The sequence below is a fragment of the Bubalus bubalis genome, chromosome 6, assembly GCF_019923935.1.
Source record: "Bubalus bubalis isolate 160015118507 breed Murrah chromosome 6, NDDB_SH_1, whole genome shotgun sequence".
Taxonomy (NCBI): Eukaryota; Metazoa; Chordata; class Mammalia; order Artiodactyla; family Bovidae; genus Bubalus; species Bubalus bubalis.
This window is the reverse complement of record NC_059162.1, coordinates 43051601-43078245: the sequence shown is the minus strand read 5'-3', so window position 1 is coordinate 43078245 and position 26645 is coordinate 43051601. Positions and strand designations below refer to the sequence as shown.

Sequence of the window (26645 nt, the reverse complement as noted above, 5' to 3'; positions counted from 1 at the left end):
AGGGCAAAGCAGCAGTCCAGTGTCACCCACACCTTTATTAGCATTACGAGGCCTGAACGCTCTTGGACAGTAATTTGATCTAGTTCCTTAACCCTATAATCTAGCCGATAGAAGGTAATTGAACACCACGTCTGCCCATGTGATAGGGCAGAAGTCTTCTGTCTTCTCACCTGAGTACATCAGGCTTGTGCCACCCAGAAGAATGAAAAGGTAACTCAGAATATGTGGGGTCCGTATAGCCCCAGCAGATATCCTTATGAAGAAGAGGAAGTATGGGCCCCACAGATAGCAGGTTAGTGTGAAGTGAGTGTGGTTTTGGTCCCAGTAAGTTTCTAAAGTGACTTGCTCTGAGAACGGTGTATGTGTGTTTCATTTTGAGGTCCTAGGAATTTTTAGAGTAACTTCCATAGAATTCCTGTTTGGCTGACAGGAAAGACACCTTTGTCTTAGGGCCAGTAACAGCTTCTAAGAGGTGGCTATGTGAAGGATGTTGATTTTCCTTTTTATTGTGATCATAGTATGAGCTGTTATGTAAAGGAAGGTTGGCAGGTGAAGGTTTTTGGTGGGCGAGCGTTGTTTTTTCTCTCATCAAGACTTGTGTGTTACCTCTCCCCCATATCATTCAATAGGTCTCTTAGACACTATTTCATTAATTACCTCTCTGAATTCCTGGGGTCAGTGTCGGCATTTTTTTTTCCTCTTGTCCTTTAAAAAGTTATAGAGATGTTGAATATCTTGAACTGAATGACAATGAAGTAGAGATCATAGTCCCTATCATTTATTGACGGCAGTGTGCTAAGCACAGAACTGAATGCTTTAAATGTGCTCTCTCTTTTTATCTGTACAACAACCCTTTTATTCATTCATCCTCATTTTACAGAGCAGAAAAGTTTACATTAAGCAATACAAGTTGGGTTAAGTGTGGTAAGAAGGCAGCTGGGTAGCTAGACTAGGATTTGGACACATGTCTGCTGATACCAAGTTTCCTGTGATTAACCACTCTCCTGCACTGGGGATCCTTCCTGGGCTCAGAATTTAGCTGAAGGATTATAGAGCATAGGGAAAAAGGAATAAGAAGTGAAAGAATAGAGCAGGAGTAAAGGAGTGAAACTTTCCACCAGGAGACAGAAAACAGTTTGTTTCCATTTTTTTTTTTTAGCCAGGTTCTGCTTCTGTATTTCACAACACTTCTAAAAAGTGGCAATGTGCTCTAGGCAAACTGATGTCACCTTCCAGATATACAGTACAATACTTCATAATCATCATTTTTAAGGGCACACACTTAGAGCATTTTACTAGTGTTACAGATCTCAGGCTTATTTCAGATAGAATTTCTCTCCCTTCTCTTTTCCCTTTAAGAGGCAAATAAAAGTTTAAATAAGACTTATCTAAGAAGCTACTACAAGTGTGCTAGTCATTTGATCAGAGATATAATATGTTGAGTTGTAATTTCTATCCAAAAGTCTGAGTGTTTTTAGACAGATGTTTCCCAATACTTAAGCTTCGCAGTCTTTTCACAGACCATAAATCTTTAGGGGGAAATATGGATGTGAAAGTTGGACTGTGAAGAAAGCTGAGCACTGAAGAATTGATGCTTTTGAACTGTGGTGTTGGAGAAGACTCTTGAGAGTCCCTTGGACTGCAAGGAGATCCAACCAGTCCATTCTGAAGGAGATCAGTCCTGGGTGTTCTTTGGAAGGACTGATGCTAAAGCTGAAACTCCAGTACTTTGGCCACCTCATGTGAAGAGTTGACTCATTGGAAAAGATTCTGATGCTGGGAGGGATTGGGAGCAGGAGGAGAAGGGGACGCCAGAGGATGAGATGGCTGGATGGCATCACTGACTCGATGGACATGAGTTTGGGTGAACTCCAGGAGTTGGTGATGGGAAGGGAGGCCTGACGTGCTGCAATTCATGGGGTCGCAAAGAGCCGGACACGACTGAGCGACTGAACTGAACTGAACTGAAGGAAATGTTAGTTCTTCTTCAATGTTTTCCAATACTTCTTGGTTCTTACCTGCTTTTGACTCAGCTGTTAAACCTGCAAAATTTTCACCTGATTCATTTGCAAAAGAAGGTTGTAGGGCAGTAGTTGAATAAGCTGGTACTTCAGTGTAATGTCTAATAATAGCTACTATATATTGAGCACTGAACTATCTGGCCCAGCACTAAAGCTGGGTACGTCACACTGTTAACCATTCTCACAACCCAATATGTAGGTACTAGTGTCGTCCCTTTTACAGATGATAAAACTGAGGTTCAGCGAGATTTGGAAACTAGCATAGTTAGTGACAGGGCCTATACTCAATCACAGGTCTGACTCCAAAGTCAATATTTTCAGTTTTGCCTCAGTGGTGTCTGTGTTGAAACACTCCCAATGCCTCAGCTGGTGTTAGAAAGTGCGCATTATTTTTCTCATATCCTAGAATTTTCTTTCATTTGCCCTTTGCTCCAGTCACATCACATTGGATTACTCATCATACCACAGGCATGCTTCACCTTTTTTTTTTGGCTGCACTGTGTGGCATGTGGAATCTTAGTTCCCTGACCAGGGATTGTACCCATGTCCCCTGCAGTGGAAGTGAGGAGTCTTAACCACTGAACCACCAGGGAAGTCTCTGCTTTACCCTTTTAGGTTACAAATTTGTGTTGGATTTAACAGATATAGGGCATTCCTTAAATGTACGGAAGGTTAAAGAAGAACAGATAGTTCATAGTCAAGTGAAATCCATTTCCTTTCTATAGTTTAAGTATTTCAAATATTCACTCTTCTCCACAGAATCTCTACCGAGTCCCAAAGTTGTTAGGTGATCCCAATTTGTAATTCATAAAGAAAATAGGAGCAATTAGACAAGTATACCATTTTTACCACTTGCTAACCCAATTAATAAATGTAAGTACATTTGCTCTTATTCTTACCTCCTCCCCCTCTAATCTTAGAATTGAGATTGGCAAACTATGGTATCTGGGTCTGCCGAATGCTTTTGTGAATAGAATTTCATTGGAAGGCAACTATGCCCACTTGTTCATGTATTACCTATGGCTTTTTCTGCAGTTTGAAGGTAGAGTTGAGTAGTTACCACAGAGACTCTGTGACACAAAAAACCCTAAAGTATTTACTATTTAGCCCTTTAAGAAAAGTTTGCTAATCCCTGTCTTAGAAGATGGAATGGTCCTCACATGATCAAGGCTAATGTTTCTCATTCTTAATCTTGTTTTCTTCTCTTTCTTCAGATCATTTAGGCTTTCCCTTTGCCCTCTGCCTCTCCAACTCCCTTGGCCCCTTTCCCTCAGTCTATCAGTATGCTATGCTCAAAATACCAGCCTTAAGACAAAACAGAATAAAGCAAAATGAAACTTTCCTTTGGTCTTTCAAGTCTCATGACCTTGCCTTATTTCTTGTCTTCCCTGCTGGCCTACTTCTTAAAAGTGTTGCTTTCATGATTGATCTCACATTCCTCAATTCCTCAAATCACTTCAGCCTTGCTTTTGTCTTCATCATCTGTTGTTAATTAGTTAATTAAACCAATCATTTTAATTAATCAATTATACTATTTAATTAATCAATTAGAATATTTGTTGGGTTACCACCATGTTCCAGGTTCTGTACTAGGCTCTGAGGACACAATTGGGTGAACCAAATTGGCAGAAATTCTTGCCATGAGAAATTTATAATCTGGTTGGGCAGACACAATAAATAAAATAAATAAGCAAAATATCCAACATATTAGAAAGTGCTAAGTACTACTGAGGAAAATCAATCAGGAAAGGGAGATAGGAAGTGTTGGTTGAGAGTGGGAAGTTCAGATTTTAAAGGAGTGGTCATAGAAGTATTCAATGAGAGGATGGCATTTGAACAAAGACCTAAAGGACATGAACGAGTGAATCCCCAGCGGAGAGAACAGCAAGCACAAGAGCCCTGAAGTCGGTGTATGTATAGGATGTTCAGGAGCAATGTGGCTGGAGTGAATGGGAATAAAGGGCAGAGTGATAGGAGATGGGGCTGCAGGGCTAAAGGAGAGACTCTGTCATTTAGAGCCCCATATGCCATTTAAAGGATTCTGGCTTTTACCCTGAAGGATTTGGGACATTTTGAGCCAAGAAGTGATACAATGTGACTTAGCATTTTAAAGATCCTTGTGGTAGTTCTGTTAAGACTAGACCATAGTTGACAAAGGCAGAATGAGGAAAGTCATTTAGGAGATTGTTGCAACTATCCTCGGGTGATAGTGGCTTGGATGTGGTAGGGTGATGAAGAGTGTTCCAGTTCTCAATATATTTTCATGGTAGAGGTGACAAGATTTGCTACAGATTACGTGTGGTATATGACATTATACTATTTAATTAATCAATTAGAATATTTGTTGGGTTACCACCATGTTCCAGGTTCTGTACTAGGCTCTGAGGACACAATTGGGTGAACCAAATTGGCAGAAATTCTTGCCATGAGAAATTTATAATCTTCCCTGCTGGCTCAGAGGTAAAGCCTCTGCCTGCAATGCGGGAGACCCAGGTTTGATCCCTGGGTCAGGAAGATACCCTGGAGAAGGAAATGGCAACCCACTCCAGTACTCTTGCCTGGAAAATTCTGTGGGCTACAATCCATGGGGTCGCAAAGAGCCGGACATGACCGAGCGACTTCACTTTCACTTTTATGACATAAAAAGGGGGGCTGTAGTTAGTTGCTTCAGTCATGTCCAACTCTTTGTCATCCCATGGATGGCAGCCTGCCAGGTTCCTCTGTCCATGGGATTTTTCAGGCAAGAATACTGGAGTGGGTTGCCCTTCCCTTCTTCAGGGGATCATTCTGACTCAGGGATTGAACCTGCCTCTCTAATGTCTCCTGCATTGGTACACGAGTTCTTTACTGCTAGTGCCACCTAAGAGGGGGGCATCAAGGATAAATCCAAGGTTTTTAAGCTGAGGGACTGGAAAGGTAGAATTGCCATTAATTGAGAAGAAGCTTGTATATGGAGCAAGTTTGGGGGGAAAGATCAGGAGCTTGTTTGGGACACGCCTTTTACATATTCAAGTGAGTATATCTAGTTGGATATGTAAGTTAAGAGATCAGTGGAGATGTCAGAGTTGGAGATAAACTTGTGTAGGTCAGCGTATCAATCAGGGTTAAAGCCAAAAATGAGCTACGATTGTAACAGGAGTGGCTGAGATAAGAGAAGAGAAGTGTATAGGCTCTGTGTCCTGGGGTACTCCAGTTTTAAGAGATTGAGAAAATGAGGAGGAACAGAGTCCAAAAAAGCAGCAACCAATGAGACAGAAAGAGAATCAGGAGACATGGTGTCATGGAAGCCAAGTGAGGAAAGTGATTCTAGGAGGAGGAAGCAAACAGTGGGGTCCAGGATTGCAAATAGGTCAAGTAAGAGGAAGACAGAGACTTGACTGTTTAACTTAGCACTATGTGGTCAGACACGACTGAAGCGACTTAGCAGTAGCAGCAGCATGTGGATCAATGGTGACCTTGATAAGAGCAGTTTTGATGGAATGGTAGGTATAGATGCCTGATTGGAGTGTGCTCAAGGGAATGAGAGGAAGAACTGGTAACAGGGAGGAAAAAAACATTTTGAGTTTTGCCATGAAAGGCAGCAGTGAAACAACTTCTAAGGGGCAAATCCAAAGACAGGTCATTTCTGTGTTCTTTATCTGTTATCTTCAACACTATGGACTCTTCAGTTTAATTCAGTCACTCAATCATGTCTGACACTTTGCAACCACATGACTGCAGCATGCCAGGCTTCACTGTCCACCACCAACTCCCGGAGCTTCCTCAAATTCATGTCCATCGAGTTGGTGATGCCACCCAACCGTCTCATCCTCTGTCATCCCCTTCTCCTCCCGCCTTCAATCTTTTCCAGCATCAAAGTCTTTTCAAATGAGTCAGTTCTTTGCATCACATGGCCAAAGTATTGGAGTTTCAGCTTCAGCATCAGTCAATGAATATTCAGGACTGATTTCCTTTAGGATTGGCTGGTTTGATCTTCTTGTAGTCCAAGGGACTCTCAAGAGTCTTCTCCAACATCATAGTTCAAAAGCATCAATTCTTCAGTGCTCAGCTTTCTTTATAGTCCAACTCTCATATCTGTATATGACTACTGGAAAAACCATCGCTTTGACTAGACGGACCTTTGTTGGCAAAGGAATGTCTCTGCTTTTTAACATGCTGTCTAGGTTGGTCATAACTTTTCTTCCAAGGAGCAAGCATCTTTTAATTTCATGGCTGTAATCACCATCAGCAGTGATTTTGGAGCCCAAGAAAATAGAGTCTGTCACTGTTTCCATTGTTTCCCCATCTATTTGCCACAAAGTGATGGGACCGGATGCTGTGATCTTAGTTTTTGAATGTTGAGTTTTAAGCCAGCTTTTTCACTCTCTTCTTTCATTTTCACCAAGGAGCTCTTCAGTTCCTTTTAACTTTCTGCCATAAGGGTGGTGTCATCTACGTATTTGAGGTTATTGGTATTTCTTCCAGCAATCTTGATTCCAGCTTGTGCTTTATCCAGCCCAGCATTTTGCATGATGTACTTTCAGTTCAGTTCAGTTCAGTCACTCAGTCATGTCTGACTCTTAGGGACCTCATGGACTGTAGCACACCAGGCTTCCCTGTCCATCACCAACTCCCAGAGCTTAGTCAAACTCATGTCTATCAAGTCGGTGATGCCATCCTGCCATCTCATCCTCTGTTGTGCCCTTCTCCTCCTGCCTTTACTCTTTCCTAGCATCAAGGTCTTTTCCAGTGAGTCAGTTCTTCGCATCAGGTGGCCAAAGTACTCTGCATATGATGTACTCTGTATATAAGTTAAATAAGCTGGGTGATAATATACAGCCTTGATGTACTCCTTTCCCTATTTGGAATCAGTCTGTTGTTCCATGTCTGGTTTTAACTGTTGCTTCTTGACCTGCATACAGGTTTCTCTGTATACTCTGTATACAGAGTACTTTTTACATTTCTTTTTCTTGGGGATGGTGTGAAAATGCAAAAAGGCAAAATGTTTGTCTGAGGAGGCCTTACAAACAGCTGAGAAAAGAAGAGACACTAAAGGCAAAGGGGAAAAGGAAAGATATACTGATTTGAATGCAGAGTTTCAAAGAACAGCAAGGAGAGATAAGAAAGCCTTCCTCAGTGATCAGTGCAAAGAAATAGAGGAAAACAATACAGTGGGAAAGACTAGAGATCTCTTCAAGAAAATTGGAGATACCAAGGGAACATTTCATGCAAAGATGGGCACAATAAAGGACAGAAATGGTATGGACCTAACAGAAGCAGAAGATATTAAGAAGAGGTGGCAAGAATACACAGAAGAACTGTACAAAAAAGATCTTCATGACCCAGATAACCACAATGGTGTGATCACCTCCACTGATTTCTAAAACTTCTTTCTGTCAATATCTGCATCTCTGTGCCTGAGGATCCTCTCTGAAACAGGCATACACCAAAGCGAAGTGTCAGAGAATTGACATCCATGGGAGCAGCCCACAACCAATAGATAGTGGGAGGTGGTAGAAAAATATCATAACTCCTTTGTCCTTTGGTTGATTTGGGGGTACTCTGGGACAGCTGAGTTTATACCCTTATCCTGTGGCCCCAGTGGCAGCTGGCTTTGAAATATACCCTCCATTGTTTGACTTCCTTCTCTGCCCACGTCCTCACTCCCCATGTGAAGTTCCTTGCATCTCTCAAATAAATTACTTGCACTTGAACCCTTGTTTCAGAATCTACTTCTTGGGGAATGTAAACTAAGACATTGCATATATAGATATAATCTAAGAAATAAAGCTCAAATGGGCCCACATTAATAAATACTGATTTTTGGCTTCAGTCAGTTCAGTCATGTCCAGCTCTTTGTGACCCTGTGGACTGCAGCATGCCAGGCTTCCCGGTCCATCAGCAACTCCCGGCGCTTACTCAAACTCATGTCCATCAGGTCAGTGATGCCATCCAACCATCTCATCCTCTGTCATTCCCTTCTCCTCCTGTCTTCAATTGTTCCCAGCATCAGGGTCTTTTCAAATGAGTCAGTTCTTCACATCATATGGCCAAAGTATTGGAGTTTCAGCTTCAGCATCAGTCCTTCCAATGAATATTCAGGACTGGTCTCCTTTAGGATGGACTGGTTGGATCTCCTTGCAGTCCAAGGGGTTCTCAAGAGTCTTCTCCAACACCACAGTTCAAAAGCATCAATTCTTCGGCGCTCAGCATTCTTTATAGTCCAACTCTCACATCTGAACATGACTACTGGAAAAACCACAGCTTTGACTAGACAGAACTTTGTTGACAAAGGAATGTCTCTGCTTTTTAATATGCTGTTTAGGTTGGTCATAGCTTTTCTTTCAAGGAGCAAATGTCTTTTAATTTCATGGATTTTAATGTCTTTTAAATTAATGTCTTTTAATCATTTCCAGTGATTTTGGACCCTCAAAAAATAAAGTCTGTCACTGTTTCCATTGTTTCTCCATCTATTTGCCATGAAGTGCCATGATCTTAGTTTTCTGAATGTTGAGTTTTAAGCCAACTTTTTCGCTCTCCTTTTTCACTCTTATCAAGAGGCTTTTTAGTTTTTCTTCACTTTCTGCCATAAGGGTGGCGTCATCTGCCTATCTGAGGTTACTGATATTTCTCCTAGCAATCTTGATTCCAGCTTGTGCTTCATCCAGCTTGGCATTTCTTATGATGTACTCTGCATGTAAGTTAAATAAACAGGGTGACAATATATAGCCTTGACATACTCCTTTCCAGATTTGGAACCAGTCTGTTGTTCTATGTCCAGTTCTAACTGTTGCTTCTTGACCTGCATACAGATTTCTCAGGAGGCAGGTCAGGTGGTCTGGTATTCCCATCTCTTTCAGAATTTTCCACAGTATATTGTGATCCACACAGTCAAAGGCTTTGGTGTAGTCAATAAAGAGGAAGTAGATGTTTTCTGGAACTCTTGCTTTTTTGATGATCCAACAGATGTTGGCAATTTGATCTCTGGTTCCTCTACCTTTTCTAAATCCAGCTTGAACATCTGGAATTTCACAATTCATGTATTACTGAAGCCTGGCTTGGATAATTTTGAGCATTACTTTGCTAGTGTGTGAGATGAGTGCAGTTGGTGCGGTAGTTTGAGCATTTTTTGGTATTGCCTTTCTTTGTGATTGGACTGAAAAACAGACCTTTTCCAGTCCTGTGGCCACTGCTGAGTTTTCCAAATTTGCTGGCATATTGAGTGTAGCACTTTCACAGCATCATCTTTTAGGGTTTGAAATAGCTCAACTGGAATTCTATCACCTCTGCTAGCTTTGTTCATAGTGAGGCTTCCTAAGGCCCACTTGACTTCACATTCCAGGATATCTGGCTCTAGATGAGTGATCACACCATCATGGTTATCTGGGTCATGAAGATCTTTTTTCTACAGTTCTTCTGTGTATTCTTGCCACCACCTCTTCATATCTTCTGCTTCTGTTAGGTCCATACCATTTCTGTCCTTTATTGTGCCCATCTTTGCTTGAAATGTTCCCTTGGTATCTCTAATTTTCTTGAAGAAATCTCTAGTCTTTCCCATTCTATTATTTTTGGCTTATAGTTCACATATTTGCAATTAAAAGCTTCTTCTTAACAAATAGTTTTGGGCAATGTACCCAGGCACTAGAAAATGAAAAGGCTGAGAAAACCTCCTTTCTGAAATAATGCCTAGGCAGCTTTTCTACCTGTGGTAAGAAATATGTATTTAGTCTTTTTTTGTTCCTGACACAGAGCTTGTAAAACCCTTGGAATTTCCTGAGTGAAAGGGTTAGAGGAGCATCTTTTGTTATTCATAACAAATCTTATCTGAGTTTATGCTAATGAGGTGACTCCTACAGATACATTCTGGAGGGTGTAGGTGTTGGATACCTTGTAATTCAGTCAGTCAGTTAAGTAGCTCAGTTGTGTCAGACTCTGTGACACCATGGACACAGCATGCCAGGCTTCCCTGTCCGTCACCAACTCCCATAGCTTGCTCCAACGCATGTCGTTTCAGTCAGTGATGCCTTCCAACCATCTCATCCTCTGTTGTCCCAAGGGAACTTTCAGCCCCACCCCTGGACAGCTGAGAAGGGGAGAGAGGCTTGAGATTGAACACCCTAATGGCCAGTGGTTAAAAGAAAGGGTTTGGAGAACTTCAGAGTTGGTGAATGGCTTCCCAGGAGGCTCAGTGGTAAAGAAATTGCCTGCCAATGCAGTAGACCTCGGTTGGATACCTGGGTCAGGAAAATCCCCTGGAGGAGGAAATGGCAACCCATTCTAGTATTCCTAAAGGAGGAAACAGACAGAACAGGCTGCAGCTTGAAAGCAGGACTCCATCTTGGGCCGGACTGTGGACTGAGCCATATGCCCAGTATCTATGGAAATGACATACCAACTGGAAAACCAGACCCCCCCGGAAGGAAGAGCCCCAGGGCTCGTACCTAGACTGTCCGGCTAAAAGAATACCCTAATTATCTGTGTAACTGAACAGAATCATAAATTCTTTTATGCTTATTGGGGTATGACCACAGGCCTATTGATAATTGTCCACTGTTAACTACCTAGGCTTAAGGCATATGAATCACGGGTTAACTTTGATTGTATCTTTCTTTTCCTTTGTACAGGCTAGTTTCAGGGAATTTGGGGAGGTGGATTTGGGCATGTACACTCAGGGTATATAAGGTTTTCACAAAAACTGGTCGGGGTCTTTGGCTAAGAGGAGACTCTGCCTTGGGCCCACCGATGTAATAAACTGAACTCCACTATCTGCATTGTCCTTCTGAGTGAGTTTGTTTCCCGGAACGTGTGGCTACAACATTCCAATCTGGGAAATAGCATGGACAGAGGACCCTGGCTGACTACAGTTCATGGGGTCACGAAAGAGTCAGACATGACTGAGCAACAAATCAACAACAACAAGAGCTGGTGATGACATCGAGGTGCTGGGAGGGTGACATGCCCAGAGAGGACATGGATGCGCTGAGCCCCTCCCTTCCCCAGACCTTGCCTTATGCATCTCTTCCATTTGGCCCTTCCTGATTTGTATCCCTTGTAATTAACTGGCAATAGTAAATAAAATGTTTTCCTTACTCTTGTGAGCTATTCTAGCAAATTATTGAACCTAGGAGGGAGTCATGGAAAACCCTGTTTATAGTTGGTTGATTAGAATTACAGGCAACCTGGGACCTGTGACTGGCATCTGATGTAGGGGCAGCCTTGTGGGACACAGCCGTGTGGTCTGTTCTATCTCTAGGTAGATAGTGTCAGAACTGAATTGAACTGCAGAACATCTAGTTAATATCCACAGAGAACTGGAGAATTGTTTGGTGTGGGGGAAAAAACAACCAACCATTTATTTGGTGTTAGAAGTATTGTGAGTAGAAATAGTAGAGAACTACCAAAAAGTATTTTTAAAAGGTGCATTTCCTGGACTTCCCTGGGGTACAGTGGGTAGGAATCCATCTGCCAATATAGGAGACATGAGTTCGATCCCTGGTTTGGGGAGATCTCACATAGTGGTGATTTATTCGCTAAGGCCTGTCCGAGTCTGGTGACCCCAGGGACAGAAGTAGCCCGCCAGGCTCCTCTGTCCATGGAATTTTCCAGACAAGAATAAGCCCATTCTCCACAACTACGGAAGTCCGTGCGCCTAGAGCCTGTGCTCCGCAACAAGAGAAGCCGCTGCAATGAGAGGCCAGTGTACCACAAGAAGCAGTAGCCCCTGCTCACCAACCAAAGAAAGCCCTCACTAGGAAAGCACCTAGCAACCCAGACCCAGTTCAGCCAAAAATAAAAGAAAAATTAGTTAATTAAAAAAAGGTACATTTCCTGCATTTTGAAGTGTCTGGTATCCTTTTCTGGTTATAAAGAAGCCTCACATTTGAAAAGTTTTGAATTTGCTGCCTTAGAAAAAAATCACAGGCTCTCAAGAGGAGTAAAACTGCTCTGATCATAAAATAGTATCTACTTCACAGATTCTAGGTTGAATAATTAATGTTCATAAAGTGTTCCAAAAGGAAAATCACTTCTCACACATGCCATCTTACTTTTTTCAGTTAATTAGAATATTTTAATAAAGTATAATTCTTGTGTAGTTTACTTTTTACATTTGCTTAGGGTCCTTTAGTAAAAATACCCACAATTTAGAGGAAATATACATTGCCTTATTCCCATTTATTAATATGCAGATTATTAAAAATTTCTCTTGGGAGTATAGGTGCTTTAAAATATTGGGTTTCTACTGTACCGTGAAGTGAATCAGCTGTACATATACATGTGTCCCTTCTGTTTTGGATTTCCTCCCCAGTTAGGTCACCACAGAACACTGAGTAGAATTCCTTGTGCTATACCGTAGGTTCTCATTAGTTATCTATCGTATACCTAGAAGTATGTATACATTAGTCCCAGTCTCACAATTCTTCCCACCCTTCTTCCCCTGTTGGTTTCCATATGTTTGTTCTCTATGTCTGTGTCTCTATTTCTGCTTTGCAAATAGGTTCATCTGTACCATTTTTTCCTGATTCCACAAATATGTGTTAATATACAATATTTGTTTTCACTTTCTAAATTACTTCAGTCAGTATTACAATCTCTAGGTCCATCCACATCTTTGCAAACGGCACAATTTTGTTCTTTTTTATGACTGAGTAAAATCCTGTCATAATATGTGCCACATCTTCTTTCTTCATTCATATGTCGATGGACATTTAGACAGCTTCCATGTGCTGGCTGTTGTAAATAGTGCTGCAGTGAACACTGGCATACATGTATCTTTTGGAATCACATTTTTCTCTGGGTATATGCCCAGGAATGGGATTGCTGGATCATATGGTTGTTTTATTTTTAGTTTTCTAAGGACCTCCATGCTGCTGCTGCTAAGTCGCTTCAGTCATGTCTGACTCTGTGCGACCCCACAGACAGCAGCCCACCAGGCTCCCCTGTCCCCGGGATTCTCCAGGCAAGAACACTGGAGTGGGTTGCCAGTTCCTTCTCCAATGCATGAAAGTGAAAAGTGAAAGTGAAGTCGCTCAGTCGTGTCTGACTCCTAGCGACCCCATGGACTGCAGCCCACCAGGCCCCTCCGTCCATGGGATTTTCCAGGCAAGAGTACTGGAGTGGGGTGCCATTGCCTTATAGTGGCTATATTAATTTACATTCCCACCAACAATGTAGGAGAGTTCCCTTCTCTCCATACTCTCTCCATTTATTATTTGTGGATTTTTTGATGATAGTTATTTTGACTGATGTGAGGTGATATCTCACTGTAGTTTTAATTTTCATTTCTCTAATAATTAGTAATGTTGAGCAATTTTCATGTACCTCTTGGCCACTTATGTCTTTGGAGAAATATGTATTAAATCTTTTGCCCATTTTTTGATTGGATTGTTTTTGTGTTTTTTTTTTTTAGTATTAAGCTTTGTGAGGTATGTATATATTTTGAAGATTAATCTCTTGTCAGTTGCTTCATTTGCAAGTGTTTTCTGAGGGCTGTCTTTTCATCTTGTTTATGGTTTCCTTTGCTGAATATATATAAATTAAATTTCAAGAATCTCAGATAACTCTTCCTTTTGTGCACTTAATTACATTCTGCAAAAATTGGGCAAATTCGACTGTCTTTTTAACAGTGAGAAGAAAAGGAAAGAATGAAAGACCCTATTAAGTGAGCCTTAGTCTATATTGTTATAATTCTGCTTCTTTGGGGATAACTGGGTAAGCTCCAATCTATTTACAGTTAGTTTAACTATTTTGTACACTATTTCCAGCAGTTTTTTTAATCCCCACCTGACTAGACTTTTCCTATTTAATATATTTTAATTTTGGTGCCCTCTTGCCTCTGGATAATGTCCAAATTTTTAACCTTTTCTTACCAAGATTCCTTTCCCTCTTCTCCCTCTTCACACTCTATTCTGGAGCCAAATGAAACTATTTCAGATCTCTAAAGCAGCCTTTCTCATGATGTTTCCCAGCCTATGTATAGACTATTTTCTCGGCCAGAGATTCTCTCTTTGCATCTTCCTCCTTCCCACCTCCCTTGCCCTTTTTTCGCTCTACAACCTGGCTCCTTCCATCTGGCTAACTCTTGCGTGGGGGTGGGGAGTGTGTGTGTGCGCTCAGTAGTTCAGTCGTGTCCGAGTCTTCTCGACCCTATGAACTGTAGCCCACCAGGCTCTTCTGTCCATGAAATTTTCCAGGCAAGAATACTGGAGTGGGTTGCCATTTCCTACTTCAGGGGAGCTTCTGGACCCAGGGATCAAACCTGCATTTCTTGTGTCTCCTGCATTGGCAGGCAGATTCTTTACCACTAGCACCTCCTTATTCAGGCTCAAGTCTAGGTTTCTGCAGAGAAGTCTTCCCTCACTTCTTAGCACTAATGCTGTCCTCAAAAGCTTCCTAATAATACTCTCCACTTTCTCCAACCTATCATGTATCTTGTTTATGGGACTTACTTGCTTATCTATATCACTGTCTAGAATATATATTTCTCAAGAGAACAATCTACCTTGTCCTTGATTGTATTAATAATCCTAGCATCTAGTACACTGCCAGGAAATAGTATCTATTTGTTGAATGAGTGAATGCATAAATATAAAAAGAAAATGTATGCTTGATGTTATGGGAAATAAAACATGGTTATGAAGAGAAGTATTTTATCTAAAATATGTTGTATATATATATATATATTTTATATATATTTTAGGATAAGCAGAAATTATTTTTGTCTGTGTGCACAGTAGATTATTCAAATCATTATTATTCTACACTAACATGTCCAAATTATACTTTAGATATAATCTAAAGAATAACATAGAATCTTCATGTAGGAAGGCTTGGTACACAGAAGACATTAAGTGTGTTTCTTTCAATACAATTATAGGTGTTAATAACAACAGCAGCAAGAACAACCATCAGGAATCATTCAATAATTGTATAGCATGTTGTGATTGGAAAAATGGAAACCAAGAGTCTCCCTTTAGTCTGTTGAAATATTATTTTCTCCTGGAGTTTCTGCACAGGAGTAGGCAAAACCTGAGATTCTAAAGGAGCACCAAGGGTCACCATGGGAACCACAGGGAACAACATTTGTGTTTCAGGCTTCTGGAACAGAACAACTGAAAGAATGTGAGCCAGAGCAGGGGAATTTAGGAATCCATGGAAATTGCTTGAATGGATTGTTGGCCCCAGTCACATTCTAGGGACAGTACGATGCTGCAGGCAATCCAAAATGAAGGACAACATTTACTTGTATCCTGTGGAATTGTCTTCAGTTGATAAAAACAGCTTCCCTGTGAGTGTATATTTTGCTTGTGTTTTTATTCTAGGTATAAATTAAGTAACAATACGTAGATCCAAGAAGACATATTTGGAGGCTTGTGAACATCAGATTTTGGAAATAATTCAGTATTTAATATCGGCTTTAACACCAGTAATGAATGTTTGTATACAATGGCATCATAACATAGTAGTCTTATTGAATTCTACAATTATTCTTGTGAGTTAGAAGTTATTATAATCCCCATTTAACACCAGAGGAAATAGTCTAAGATAATGCATACATTTGGTGATAGAGTGATACCTGAAACCCAGGCTTCCAATGATAAATCCCAGTATTTTTTCTGCTATCTAGGCTACAAAGGAACCAATTTACATATCCAAGTGATTCACATAAGTCCACCTTCCAACATTTTAAATACTCAATTATTTATTCTCCAAATATTCATTGAGCATCTGTTTTGTGGCAGTTTTCTCATCTGTAAAGTGGGAATAATAATACCTGCCTCATAGACAACTGATGTGAGACCTGCCACATAGGCAACTGATAAATCGCTCTGCTTGGTTTTCAATAAACTCAACTTTTATTGCTTTCCTGATAAAAACATGTATAGAGTATAGTAGTGACAGTATTAAATGTACATGTGGGAGTGAACATCGGAAACAAGATTAACATGTGAGCTCACTAATGATATTTTTATCAGGGTGATGGTAAAGGGGTGGTGGTAAGTTGAAGTAGTGATGATCAGGGTGAAGAATGGTGGGAGGAATATTATTTTATATAGTTTTGGAGAAAAAAGTTCACTTCTTTATTTCTTCTTCAAAAAGAGTAGGAATGACAGATAAGTGTAGATGAATAAACTATGTAAATTTTAAAAGTTAATTATTTATTAAGTTTTTGGCTGTGCTGTGTCTTTGTTGCTTTCTCTAGTTGTGGCAAGAGGGGGCTACTCTTCATTGTGGTGCTTGGGCTTCTCACTGTTGTGGCTTCTCTTGTTATGGAGCACCAACTCTAGGTGCATCAGTTCAGTTCAGTTCAGTCGCTCAGTCGTGTCCGACTCTTTACGAACCCATGAATTGCAGCACGCCAGGCCTCCCTGTCCATCACCAACTCCTGGAGTTCACTCAAACTCATGTCCATCGAGTCAGTGATGCCATCCAGCCATCTCATCCTCTGTCGTCCCTTCTCCTCCTGCCTCCAATCCCTCCCAGCATCACAGTCGTTTCCAATGAGTCAACTCTTCGCATGAGGTGGCCAAAGTATTGGAGTTTCAGCTTTAGCGTCATTCCTTACAATGAACACCCAGGACTGATCTCCTTCAGAATGGACTGGTTGGATCTCCTTGCAGTCCAAGGGACTCTCAAGAGTCTTCTCCAACACCACAGTTCAAAAGCATCAGTTCTTTGGTGCTCAGCTTTCTTCACAGTCCAACTCTCACATCCATACATGGCTACTGGAAAAACCATAGCCTTGACTAGACGGACCTTTGTTGGCAAAGTAATGTGTCTGCTTTTTAATATGTGGTCTAGGTTGGTCATAAGTTTCCTTCCAAGGAGTAAGTGTCTTTTAATTTCATGGCTGCAATCACCATCTGCAGTGATTTTGGAGCCCCCCAAAATAAAGTCTGACACTGTTTCCATTGTTTGCCCATCTATTTCCCATGAAGTGATGGGACCGGATGCCATGATCCTAGTTTTCTGAAGGGGCTTCCGTAGTTGCAGCTTGTGAGCTCAGAAGCTGTGGTGCACGGGCTTAACTGCCCTGTGGCATGTTGGATCTTCCCAGACCAGGGATCAAACCTGTATTCCTTGCGTTGGCAGGCAGATTCTTAGCCACTAGACCTTCAGGGATGTCCCAAACAACGTAAATTTAAAAATTCTATTTTAAACTATTTGAAAAAGTAGCAAAGTGGTCAACAAATTGAGCCATCTTATGTATAGTGACCTGCCCATGGAACTTTCTTTTACTCTCTAAAACTACATCCTTCTTTACTGACAGCATTAGTCAAGGATGAGGTAATTATTGAATTATTTTATTTAGTGTTCACTGAAACAATATTTCTTAAACTATGTAGAATGCTGCTATACTATTGATAAATCACAGGGATGGAAAAAGAATTCATAATTTTATAGAAGCCACATGACAACAATAGCAATGCAGATAATTAAGCACCTTTTATTTTTTCATTATGAGTTTAAATTATTTTCTCTAAAATTTTGAAGAAAATAGTTAATAATGTACATTATTGGTTGATATTGTATCATTTCAAAATTTTCAGAATCTATGAACTAAGCAATGTCAATAAGCTAAGTTAGGGGAAAACTTAGAAAAGATGGTTAATAGAGCAAATAATGAATTCTTGATTCTACCACCAATCAGCTACATACCTTGGGAAACTGTTTTTTTACTGTGAACCTCAGTTTCTTCTTTTTTCTTTCCTATATTTTGACACATTATCTTTGACAAATGAAATACTTGATAGAAATCCTATGTGCTTGCTCGTCCTTCCCTCTCCACCTCCATCCCTAGGTGGGGCCTCTGCTCCCTTAGATTCCATGGAATCTGCTTGAAAACTGGACCTAGCTAACCTTCCAGGTCCCTTCTGTTTTTTACTATCTTTGATTCTGGCTTGAAATTCTTAAATCAATTAGAGTGATGCTGAATATGACTGGGTCAGGCCAAGATCTTAGCTTCTGTGAGCAGCCACACCGTCTACAATTTTTTGTGTGTCTGTATTTTATTAAAAGCTGCTGTAAATTATTTTTGACATTAGATAAGCAATCTATCAAAATATTGAAACAATTAAAATTACTTTGAATTTCAAATTACTCAACAGTGTAGGTTTCTACTGCCCCTTGATTCACAGTTAAACTGAAAATTAAATTTTTAGAAAGAATTCAACATATATATTGTGTATTTGCTTTTATTTATGTAGATAACATCATGACTGAACAAGCAACTAAAAGAGCAAGTTAAAATTATAGTCTGAGAAATAATGATAATTTTAACAGAATTGAATATGTAAATATCATAGCTGTCAGGCCTTTGACTATTCTGAGCAACTTTTTTCCCCTCTCTTCTAATGAGAGAATATTTTTCTTTTATTTTTGGCAGCCAAATAATAAAACAGTTCTTGGATGGTTTTCAATCCTTTTATTCCCATCTGAATCTTCATCAGTGCCTTTTTTTCTGATCTCAGAACTAGTCACACCAGGTCATCACTGGCCTGCATTTGGTCCTGGGACAAACTTTATGAAGGATACAGTTCAGTTCAGTTCAGTTCAGTCGCTCAGTAGTGTCCAACTCTTTGCGACCCCATGAATTGCAGCACGCCAGGCCTCCCTGTCCATCACCACCTCCCGGAGTTCACCCAAACTCGTGTCCATCGAGTCGGTGATGCCATCCAGCATCTCATCCTTTGTCGTCCCCTTCTCCTCCTGCCCCAAATCCCTCCCAGCATCAGAGTCTTTTTCAATGAGTCAACTCTTCGCATGAGGTGGCCAAAGTATTGGAGTTTCAGCTTTAGCATCAGTCCTTCAAAGAACACCCAGGACTGATCTCCTTTAGAATGGACTGGTTGGATCTCCTTGCAGTCCAAGGCAAGTTGGAAAAGAGAGTGACTGGATAACAAAGGGGCTTGCAATCCATGTCATTTAAAAAAACGTTGAAGAAAATGGAGATTTCTATATGGGAAATAGTAAGGAGGAAGAAGTGGCCTAAGGGAGCTGCCTTTGCATCTTTGAAGACTTGTTATGTACACAAATAACAAACAGTGTTCAGCACAGTCTTAAGGGACAGAATTAGAACCAGAGAGTGATAACCTATTTTGGAACTGCCTCCAGAAGTGAGTTTTCTAGCTCTGCAGATGTATAAGCATAGGCTGCAGACTGCCTGTCAGGGCGGCAGAGGCAGGATTTAAGCTATGTTTGTAAAGTTGGAATAAATATAGTCAAGTTTTCAAACTTGAGACACTTCTATACTTAGTTAAATTTCTATGTATAACATTACTTTCCCTCTCTCCAGTGATGTCTGAATTCTCTTAGTACTTTCTTTATATGTGAAACACTGTTCCTATTGTTGTTTAAGATAAAAGTCAGTTCCTAACATTTATATTGAGTGATTGGAAAGAAGTTTTTCCCATTATCTTCCTCCATAGACTGTGAAATCATGCCTTTATTACGAAACAACCATTAGGAACTTTGACCTCATGATAATTGAGAGAATAAAGTGTTTTATGATCTCATTAGAATCTTGACATGTATGTGCGCTCTGTGCGGACTATTTTGGTCACAATTTTTCTTGTAGGATTTTTAATATACCATTTAGATTGTGAAGATTTTGGTTTAGAGAGATTTGATTGTATGGACAATCACTTATTTTCCTTTATGCAGCTTCAAAAAAAATTATAAAGTCTTATCAACTTGAAAAATTTCATTAGAATACTCATTATAAATATGCTAAAGAAAAAATAAACATTTTGAGTTCTTAATTTTAAGAACCTCTATTTGTTCGAGTCATAATTCACTCCTCATGACCAAAATTTCTAAGCAAGAGAGTTATATGAAAGAAAATGTTTTCATAAATTCATTCTTGAAAACAGCAAGAAATGTTTAATTAAATCTGACTTACCTGAAAGTGTAGATTTAGAGTTCTTTCCATTAGACTATTAACTTAGTAAAATGAAAAGTTCATGCATTGAATGAGAACCAGAGCTGCTTTTTTCTAATGCAATTTTTCTAATACAACACTTACATGAAAAGTTGTTAGGAATTTTGTTAAGGAATTTAGTCTACATGAATTTTACATCATCAAATTTGGAAACAGATTGCCAGCACTGGATTAATATAGCTTTTTAAACAAAGTGGGTAAGTTTATTGAGACATTCACATATTTTGCTTTTCCATAACTTTCACATATTAAGTCTCAAACTTCAGCAAAATAATATGAACTGGCCGACATGACTGCTGATACACGATTTGTGGGAATGAATATCAGGGAAAATGCAAACAATTGTTGAATGTGGACAGGACATTTAGAGATACTTCGTTCTTTAGAATTCCATAGCCATGGCCAGGGGCCCGTAAAACGAGAAGTGCATCTCAGCAGAGTGGAACACTCATTAGAATTCATCTTTTCAGGACTTTTTCGGCTTTAAAAACTCTTTTGAGATAAGCTTTACTCAAGACTAGGTGATGACAGGAAGTCGTCTTTACTGAGTCCCCAGTTTTACATTTATATGATTCTTGTCTTAAAGATGTGGATGTTAGGGTAGGTTTTTCTTTTTAACTATCTTGCAAGGGTTTGTTCGATCTGAATATCCAAGTAATATTCATTTATCATTTTTCTGCGGCTGTTCAGCCTTTTGGATAGCCAGCAAAGCTAAGACCGGTAAATTGAGTTTTACTTGCTGGCCTCAGAGCGCTCCTTGAGTCAGTCGTCTCTTCTCTTGCGCGCCCCCTTCCTCCAAGAGGTAAACAAACGACTGCGAAACCGAAGGCTGGCACAAATCCTTTTCTGTTTCTGGAGAAACCACTCAGAGCGCATGCTCTTCGGGCGATGGGTCCGTAGCGCCATTTTCATATCGCAGGGACTGCCCTTTAATTAAGCTCGCGGGTAGGACGCCCGGCATTAAAGTTGTTCTAGCTGTTCAAAAAGCCTTACAGAATCAAGTCAAGGGCTTCTTTGAGATGAACCACTCCCAGCGCTTCAGCTAAGACTGCGTCAAGAAGTTCTTTTGTGTTTATTTTTCCCGTGGACATGTGGCCGTCTCCCTATACCTCTGTTCCCTCCCCGCCCCCAGGCTGGTCGGGTTCCTCCGCCCCGCCCACCACGGGGACCAGAGCGATATTAAGGTTTGGCATTTGTGATGATTTGCGCCCACAGCGGCGACCCAAATGAGAGGACGTGGGGAACCGGATGGGAACGTTTTACCCCGTATGAACAAAGCACAAGTTAATTCAGAATCCAGTATGTGTAGAGGAAACCAGTAGGTGTTCTTCTGAGCTAGTAGGTAGGGCTTTTTTTTCTTCTGCAGATTTTATTTCTTATAAAGATAGAGATCCATCAGTGGTGGGATGGGCGGTGGTTGAAAGATTAGCTGTAGGTAATCTTATAGATCTTATAGATCCTAGATCTATAAGACTGTGCATGTGCTCGCGCGCATGCAAGAGTTTGGAACAAGGGTGAGTGGGGCGAGAGAAGTAGAGAATGAGAGAGACAAATGAAAACTCTAGAGTGGGAAGAACACTCAGTGGGGTGCAGAAAACGAAGGGGCGCGGGCTCATCCTTGCCTGAAAAACCACAGTAGGGCTGTCCGGGACACTCCCAACTCCACCGTTTCATTCATAAGTTTCTGGTCTGGAGGCCCCTCCTGGCTCCTCTGCCCAGGGCCGCGTATCCCTTACAGCAATTGGTGGACGGCAACAAAGCCTTAGCAACTGGCTCTTAGTGACCTGCGGGGCGCCTGGTAACTGGGGCGCGGACCCGGCGCGGAGAAAGGAGCTGGGCTGTCCCTTTAAGGGATGGCCGCGGAGCCGTGAAAGTGGAGGGAGCCGTGGGAGGGCGGGGAGGAAGGCCTGGGGGCGGACCCAAGGGGAGGAGGAGGAGGAAGAGTTGCTGCTGAAAGGAGGTGGCGAAGGAGGAGCCGGAGCAGCTGCTGCCAGCCGGCGGGCACCAGAGTCCTGCCCGCTGCCTCACTAGTAGCCACGGGCGCGATCGGGGCCAGACGTCTCCTCCTCCATGATCACTTTGGGAGCCGGGGGAAGACTTTGCCCGGCCGTGAGAGCTGGTCTGCGTTTCCCAGGCGCGGCGGCGGTGCAGCAGCGGCAGCAGCCGGGTCCGAATCGGAGTGGCCACAGCCCGGGGCGTGTGCGCCCCGCTCGGAGCGTGCTCGGGTTCCCCACGGAATGTCCCCGGGGCGCCCGGCGCGCTGACCCCCCAGCCGCCTCCGCCTTCGGCGCCTGCTGCCTCTCTCGGGCGGGCTCGGTGTTCGGGACTGCAAGCTTCCCGGCTCCTGGGCACTGGGGAAGCCCCCGGGGGCGGGTAACCTCAGCTGGCCACGACCCAGCCCTCCCCCGTGCGTATCTCGCTTAAGATGGCAGCGGAGTCAGGGGAACTAATCGGGGCTTGCGAGTTCATGAAAGGTGAGGAGCAGTCGCCCCGCATCCTCCAACCCTCTGTCGACACCCCAGCTCTTCACTTCTCGCCCCTGTGTCCCAACCACTGTCTCCGGCTTCTTCTGGGGCCCCCAGCGTACTACAATCGCTGCGCGCGCTCTCATCCCTTTTTTGTACTATCCTTTCCCCCGAGGACCCCCCGCTTCCGGCTTCTCTGTCTTTCTTGCGTCCCTCGTTCCCTCTGCAGCACTTTCGGAAGGCCTCCCAGCTCGGTAAAGGGACCGCACCGTCCTCTGCCGGGCTCCAGCGTGCAGCGGCTCGAGGGGATTCTGCTCCAGGGGATCCTTTCAGTTGCCTTTATCTTACTGTTGCTGGATCTCGGTTTTCGGGACACCTCCAACCACACCCCCTGTCTCTCCTTCCTTCCTCTTCTTGAAGTCTCCGGAGCTGTAGGGGAGAGTCTCGCCTCTCTCTTCCCCTACCGCAGAGGTCTGGAGATTTCTGAACCAAACTTGCATCTCCAGTTCAACGGGTACCCTCAGCTTCTACCTGCTCCCGCTGGCCTGAAACCAGGGAGATCAGGGAGTTTGCACGCCACTGAGTCCCTCAGTCGGGCCCTCGACTCGCTTCTCGAACTGGTGTGCTCTTGGATCTCTGGCTTTCCGGGAGAGATCAGGTTTCTGCAAGAATTCCACGTGTTAATGGGATCTTTAAATACCGGGTAGCAGTTGTTATTTTGTTATAGTGTGTTAGCAGCCCCCTACCCCACCAGCTTCCCTGCTTCTCATGTTTTCTCCCATCTTTTAAACTTGTCTTTCAGATCGGTTATATTTTGCTACTTTAAGGAATAGACCAAAAAGCACAGTAAATACCCACTATTTCTCCATCGATGAGGAGCTGGTCTATGAAAAGTAAGTTTCTATATATTTTTTTAATCTCAGCTATTTAACTTGTTGGCTCTTGGGTAAGGAAATGCTATGCACCTTTATGACAGTTTTATTCTCCTTCCCCAGTGGTGCAAGTAACAAATCCAATTTCTTAGGCTCAGAGGCTGGGGAAGAGGTGCAGGGAAAGTTAAGGTAATTTGAACCTGTCATCACCTCATTCCTTTTAGTCCTCTGTCTGTATTAGTTCTTCTACCACCACAGTAAACTGCAACTGTAGATTCCTAACACTCCCCAGAGCAGGGCCAGGGAGAGGCACCCTCTGTCCTTGCTAGATTCTGTAATAGGCATGTGAATCAGTCACAGGGTATTTATTGGAGCACCTACAGAGTACAGGGCAGTGTGTGTATTACAGGTGCTTCAGCTTTACGGTTCACAAGGCTTCTGCTGTATCTCAGGATGTTTTTGTTTGTGCAGCTCGTATTTGGAAAGTGGGGCACACTTAGCTGTGTCCCAGTCATATCTATGAGTAAGATTTTACCTGGGTGGTAAATTGCTGCGTTATTTTATTTGAGTGTCCCAAGCGTCACTGCATTATTATTTTTGCCTTTGAGGAAGTGGTATAGGAGTGCTGATTTACATTCTTTGGTTACTTTGGCTTTGTGGGATTAGGATTTAAGAGTCAAAGATGCATGTAGGGAACTGTTTTCTGTGAAAGACTGTTGATCTACATGAAAAAGATTATAGTATAGTAAACATGTAATTCAAAGAGAGAGAAGTCTCAATTCAATAAAAGCAACATAATAGTAAGGAATAAGAAGGCTGAGTTGGCTTGATTATGTCCTTTTATCAAAAGAGCTGGTGTTTCAGGGTAGTCAGTATATTCTAACAGAAAATTTAATTTTATTTTCTTGTTGCCTTAACCAAAAGTCCAATTACATGAACATAGTTAAGTGAACTGTATTCATTATAGAAAGTGCCCTAGGACTTGTGCTGTTAAGGGGGATTTTGGGAGTTCTGCCTAAGGATTTGTGAGTACCACCAGGCGTTCGAAGAGTGAGAGTATTCTCGACCATCCAGAGCATATCTTTTCTTTGAGGGAAAACAATCTTTAATTGTCACTTCATCAGAGGGATTCATGAAACTGATGTCTTCAGGACATTTCTCTTACTGGTGCTGGGAGCAGGATGCTCCTTGAATGGCTGAAGCAAAAGTGGGAATGAAAGAACCCTTTGCTGCTGCTCATGAATGCCCAGAGCTGCTGCAGCAAAGAGGTCTAAATCCCTGGTGTCAGATTACAGCTCTGCTCCTAGACCGAATGGAGTACTGCACTGCCTACTCCCTGACCTCAGGTACCTGGGTGATGTCACGGCCAGCAGTGTTTCTGGAGTATTCATTCTGTTGTTGGAATGTGCATTGTTGTCGCTTTCTTTTTCTGTGCGTAGAGTTTGGGGACCTCCCGTGAGTCAGAGGGTAGGGACAGTGTATAGGCTATTATGTTTAGTTCTTCAGTGATGTGCTGGAGGTTAATATGTCACTGAATTAACCCCAGGTATTAAGGTCTCAGTTGCTTCTTTTGGGATTGCTAGTTGATAGATCTAGATCTAACAGGAAATTATGTTTAGTCAATTAAACACAGTGCTCAGTGGTTTGATTCTGATATTTATATATGAGGAAAGATTTTTGTATGATTTTAATGTTAGTATTTTAGGATAGGACTTCAAATCACATTCTTCTTATACTGATTCTACTGTACTTCTGTAAAGAAAGACTTTCTGGAAAGACCATCCAATTTATATTGTGAAATTTTGATGTCATTTGAAACTTTGATAAAGACTTCAGTCTGGGCTGAGTGTGTACTTCTTTTTGTTTGAGGTGCCCAAGTACTGTGCAACAGGAGTAGCTATGGTTTTGATCACCCACAACTCTCATTTTTTGGTCACCTTCAACATTATACAGGGTTAGATGATACAGTGAATACAATGAAGATGGATACACGTTACCTTCATGGAGCTCCAGAGCTGGAGGGAGAAAGACAGGACTTCAGTGAGAGAGAGAGAAAAGATAACTGCCATAGATTCACATAGCCCCTGTGCTGGGGGGAATTCATGGCTGGGAGAGCACATTTGGTTGAGGGGTTCAGAAAAGCCTTCATGGAAGAGTTAAGACTGGCTTGCAGAATGGACAGAGATGGGAGAGGAGAGATCCCAGAAGCAGGAATAGCAAGGATGAGGAGGGAGGCTCTAGAGTGTCCTCAGGGAATAGTGAGACCTCTGGTTGGCCTGGTATGTATACAGGTTCAAATGGGGCTGTGTAATCTGAAGCTGAAAGGTCAGCTGGGCAGATTGAGTGCCAGGGTTTCCTTAGTATGCCATGGGACTCTCTTGAGGATTTGGGGGCAGTCCAGGGTATGACTGGTCCTATGCTAACTGCAAATAATGGCACATTTCATCGAGGATTTAAATGCACGCCAGGTGCTCGGTGCTCCACGACTATTAATTTATTTTATTTTCACATCGGTTTTTAGGCAGTTACTATTATTATCCTTAGTGTGCAAACGATGAGAATAAGGGACAGAGAGGTTAGGTAAATTGCCCAAGGTCACAGAAGTAAGAAGTAGCAGACCTGGAATTTGAAATCGAGCCCTCAAGTTCTGGAGTACGTATGTGTGTTCTGTGCTTAGTCGCTCAATTGTGTTTGACTCTTTGCAACCCTTTGGACTGTAGCCCTCCAGACTCCTCTGTCCGTGGGATTCTCCAGACAAGAATATTGGAGTGGGTTGCTGTTTCCTCCTCTAGGGGATCTTCCTGACCCAGGGACTGAACCCAAGTCTCCTGTGTCTTCTGCATTGCAGGCAGATCCTTTACCACTGAGCCATCTGGGAAACCCTAGAATACATATATGCTCAAAAAATTAATATGATAGCATCGTTTTGGACAGATTAGAGAGGAAGTAGAGCCCGCTTAGAGAAATTCTGAAATGTTCAGGGGGAAGAAATAAATGCCTTGATTAGAACTGGTGGCAATGGTGGTGGAAAGAAGAGCTTGAATCCATGTGACTTGGCAACAGATCATGTGCGTGGGTTGGTGTGGTGCTGAGGAAAAAGAGGGGTCCAAGAAGTCTTTAAGACAGCCTGGGTCACAGTAAACCTGCTGGGACCATTGACCGAAACAAGAAGTAGGGCAGAAGAACTGGCTTTTGTGGGGAGATCAGGTGTTCCATGTTGGTCAGGTTGGAAGGAGGGAGTTTATGGGATGTGCCCATCAGGGCTGGATATCACACAAATTAGAAGTCCTTAAATTTGGAGTTTTTCCTCCAAAAGATGATAAAGCTGTGAGAATGATGTAATTTCTGGGAGATAGAGAAAAATATCAAG

General features: G+C 42.1%; 1 protein-coding gene across 7 annotated transcripts in view; it reads left to right on the top strand.

The window, feature by feature from the left end:
- The first annotated feature begins 22274 nt into the window (after positions 1 to 22274).
- CDC14A (cell division cycle 14A) overlaps positions 22275 to 26645 on the top strand; it is a 187345-nt gene continuing 182974 nt past the window's right edge. For all 7 annotated transcript variants that reach the window (XM_044944641.2, XM_025288204.3, XM_044944639.2 and 4 more), the window contains exons 1-2: positions 22275 to 22412; positions 23206 to 23296. In XM_044944641.2, coding sequence (XP_044800576.2) covers positions 22364 to 22412; positions 23206 to 23296 — 140 coding nt within the window. In that variant the 5' untranslated portion in view covers positions 22275 to 22363. The remainder of the gene's footprint in view (positions 22413 to 23205; positions 23297 to 26645) is intronic.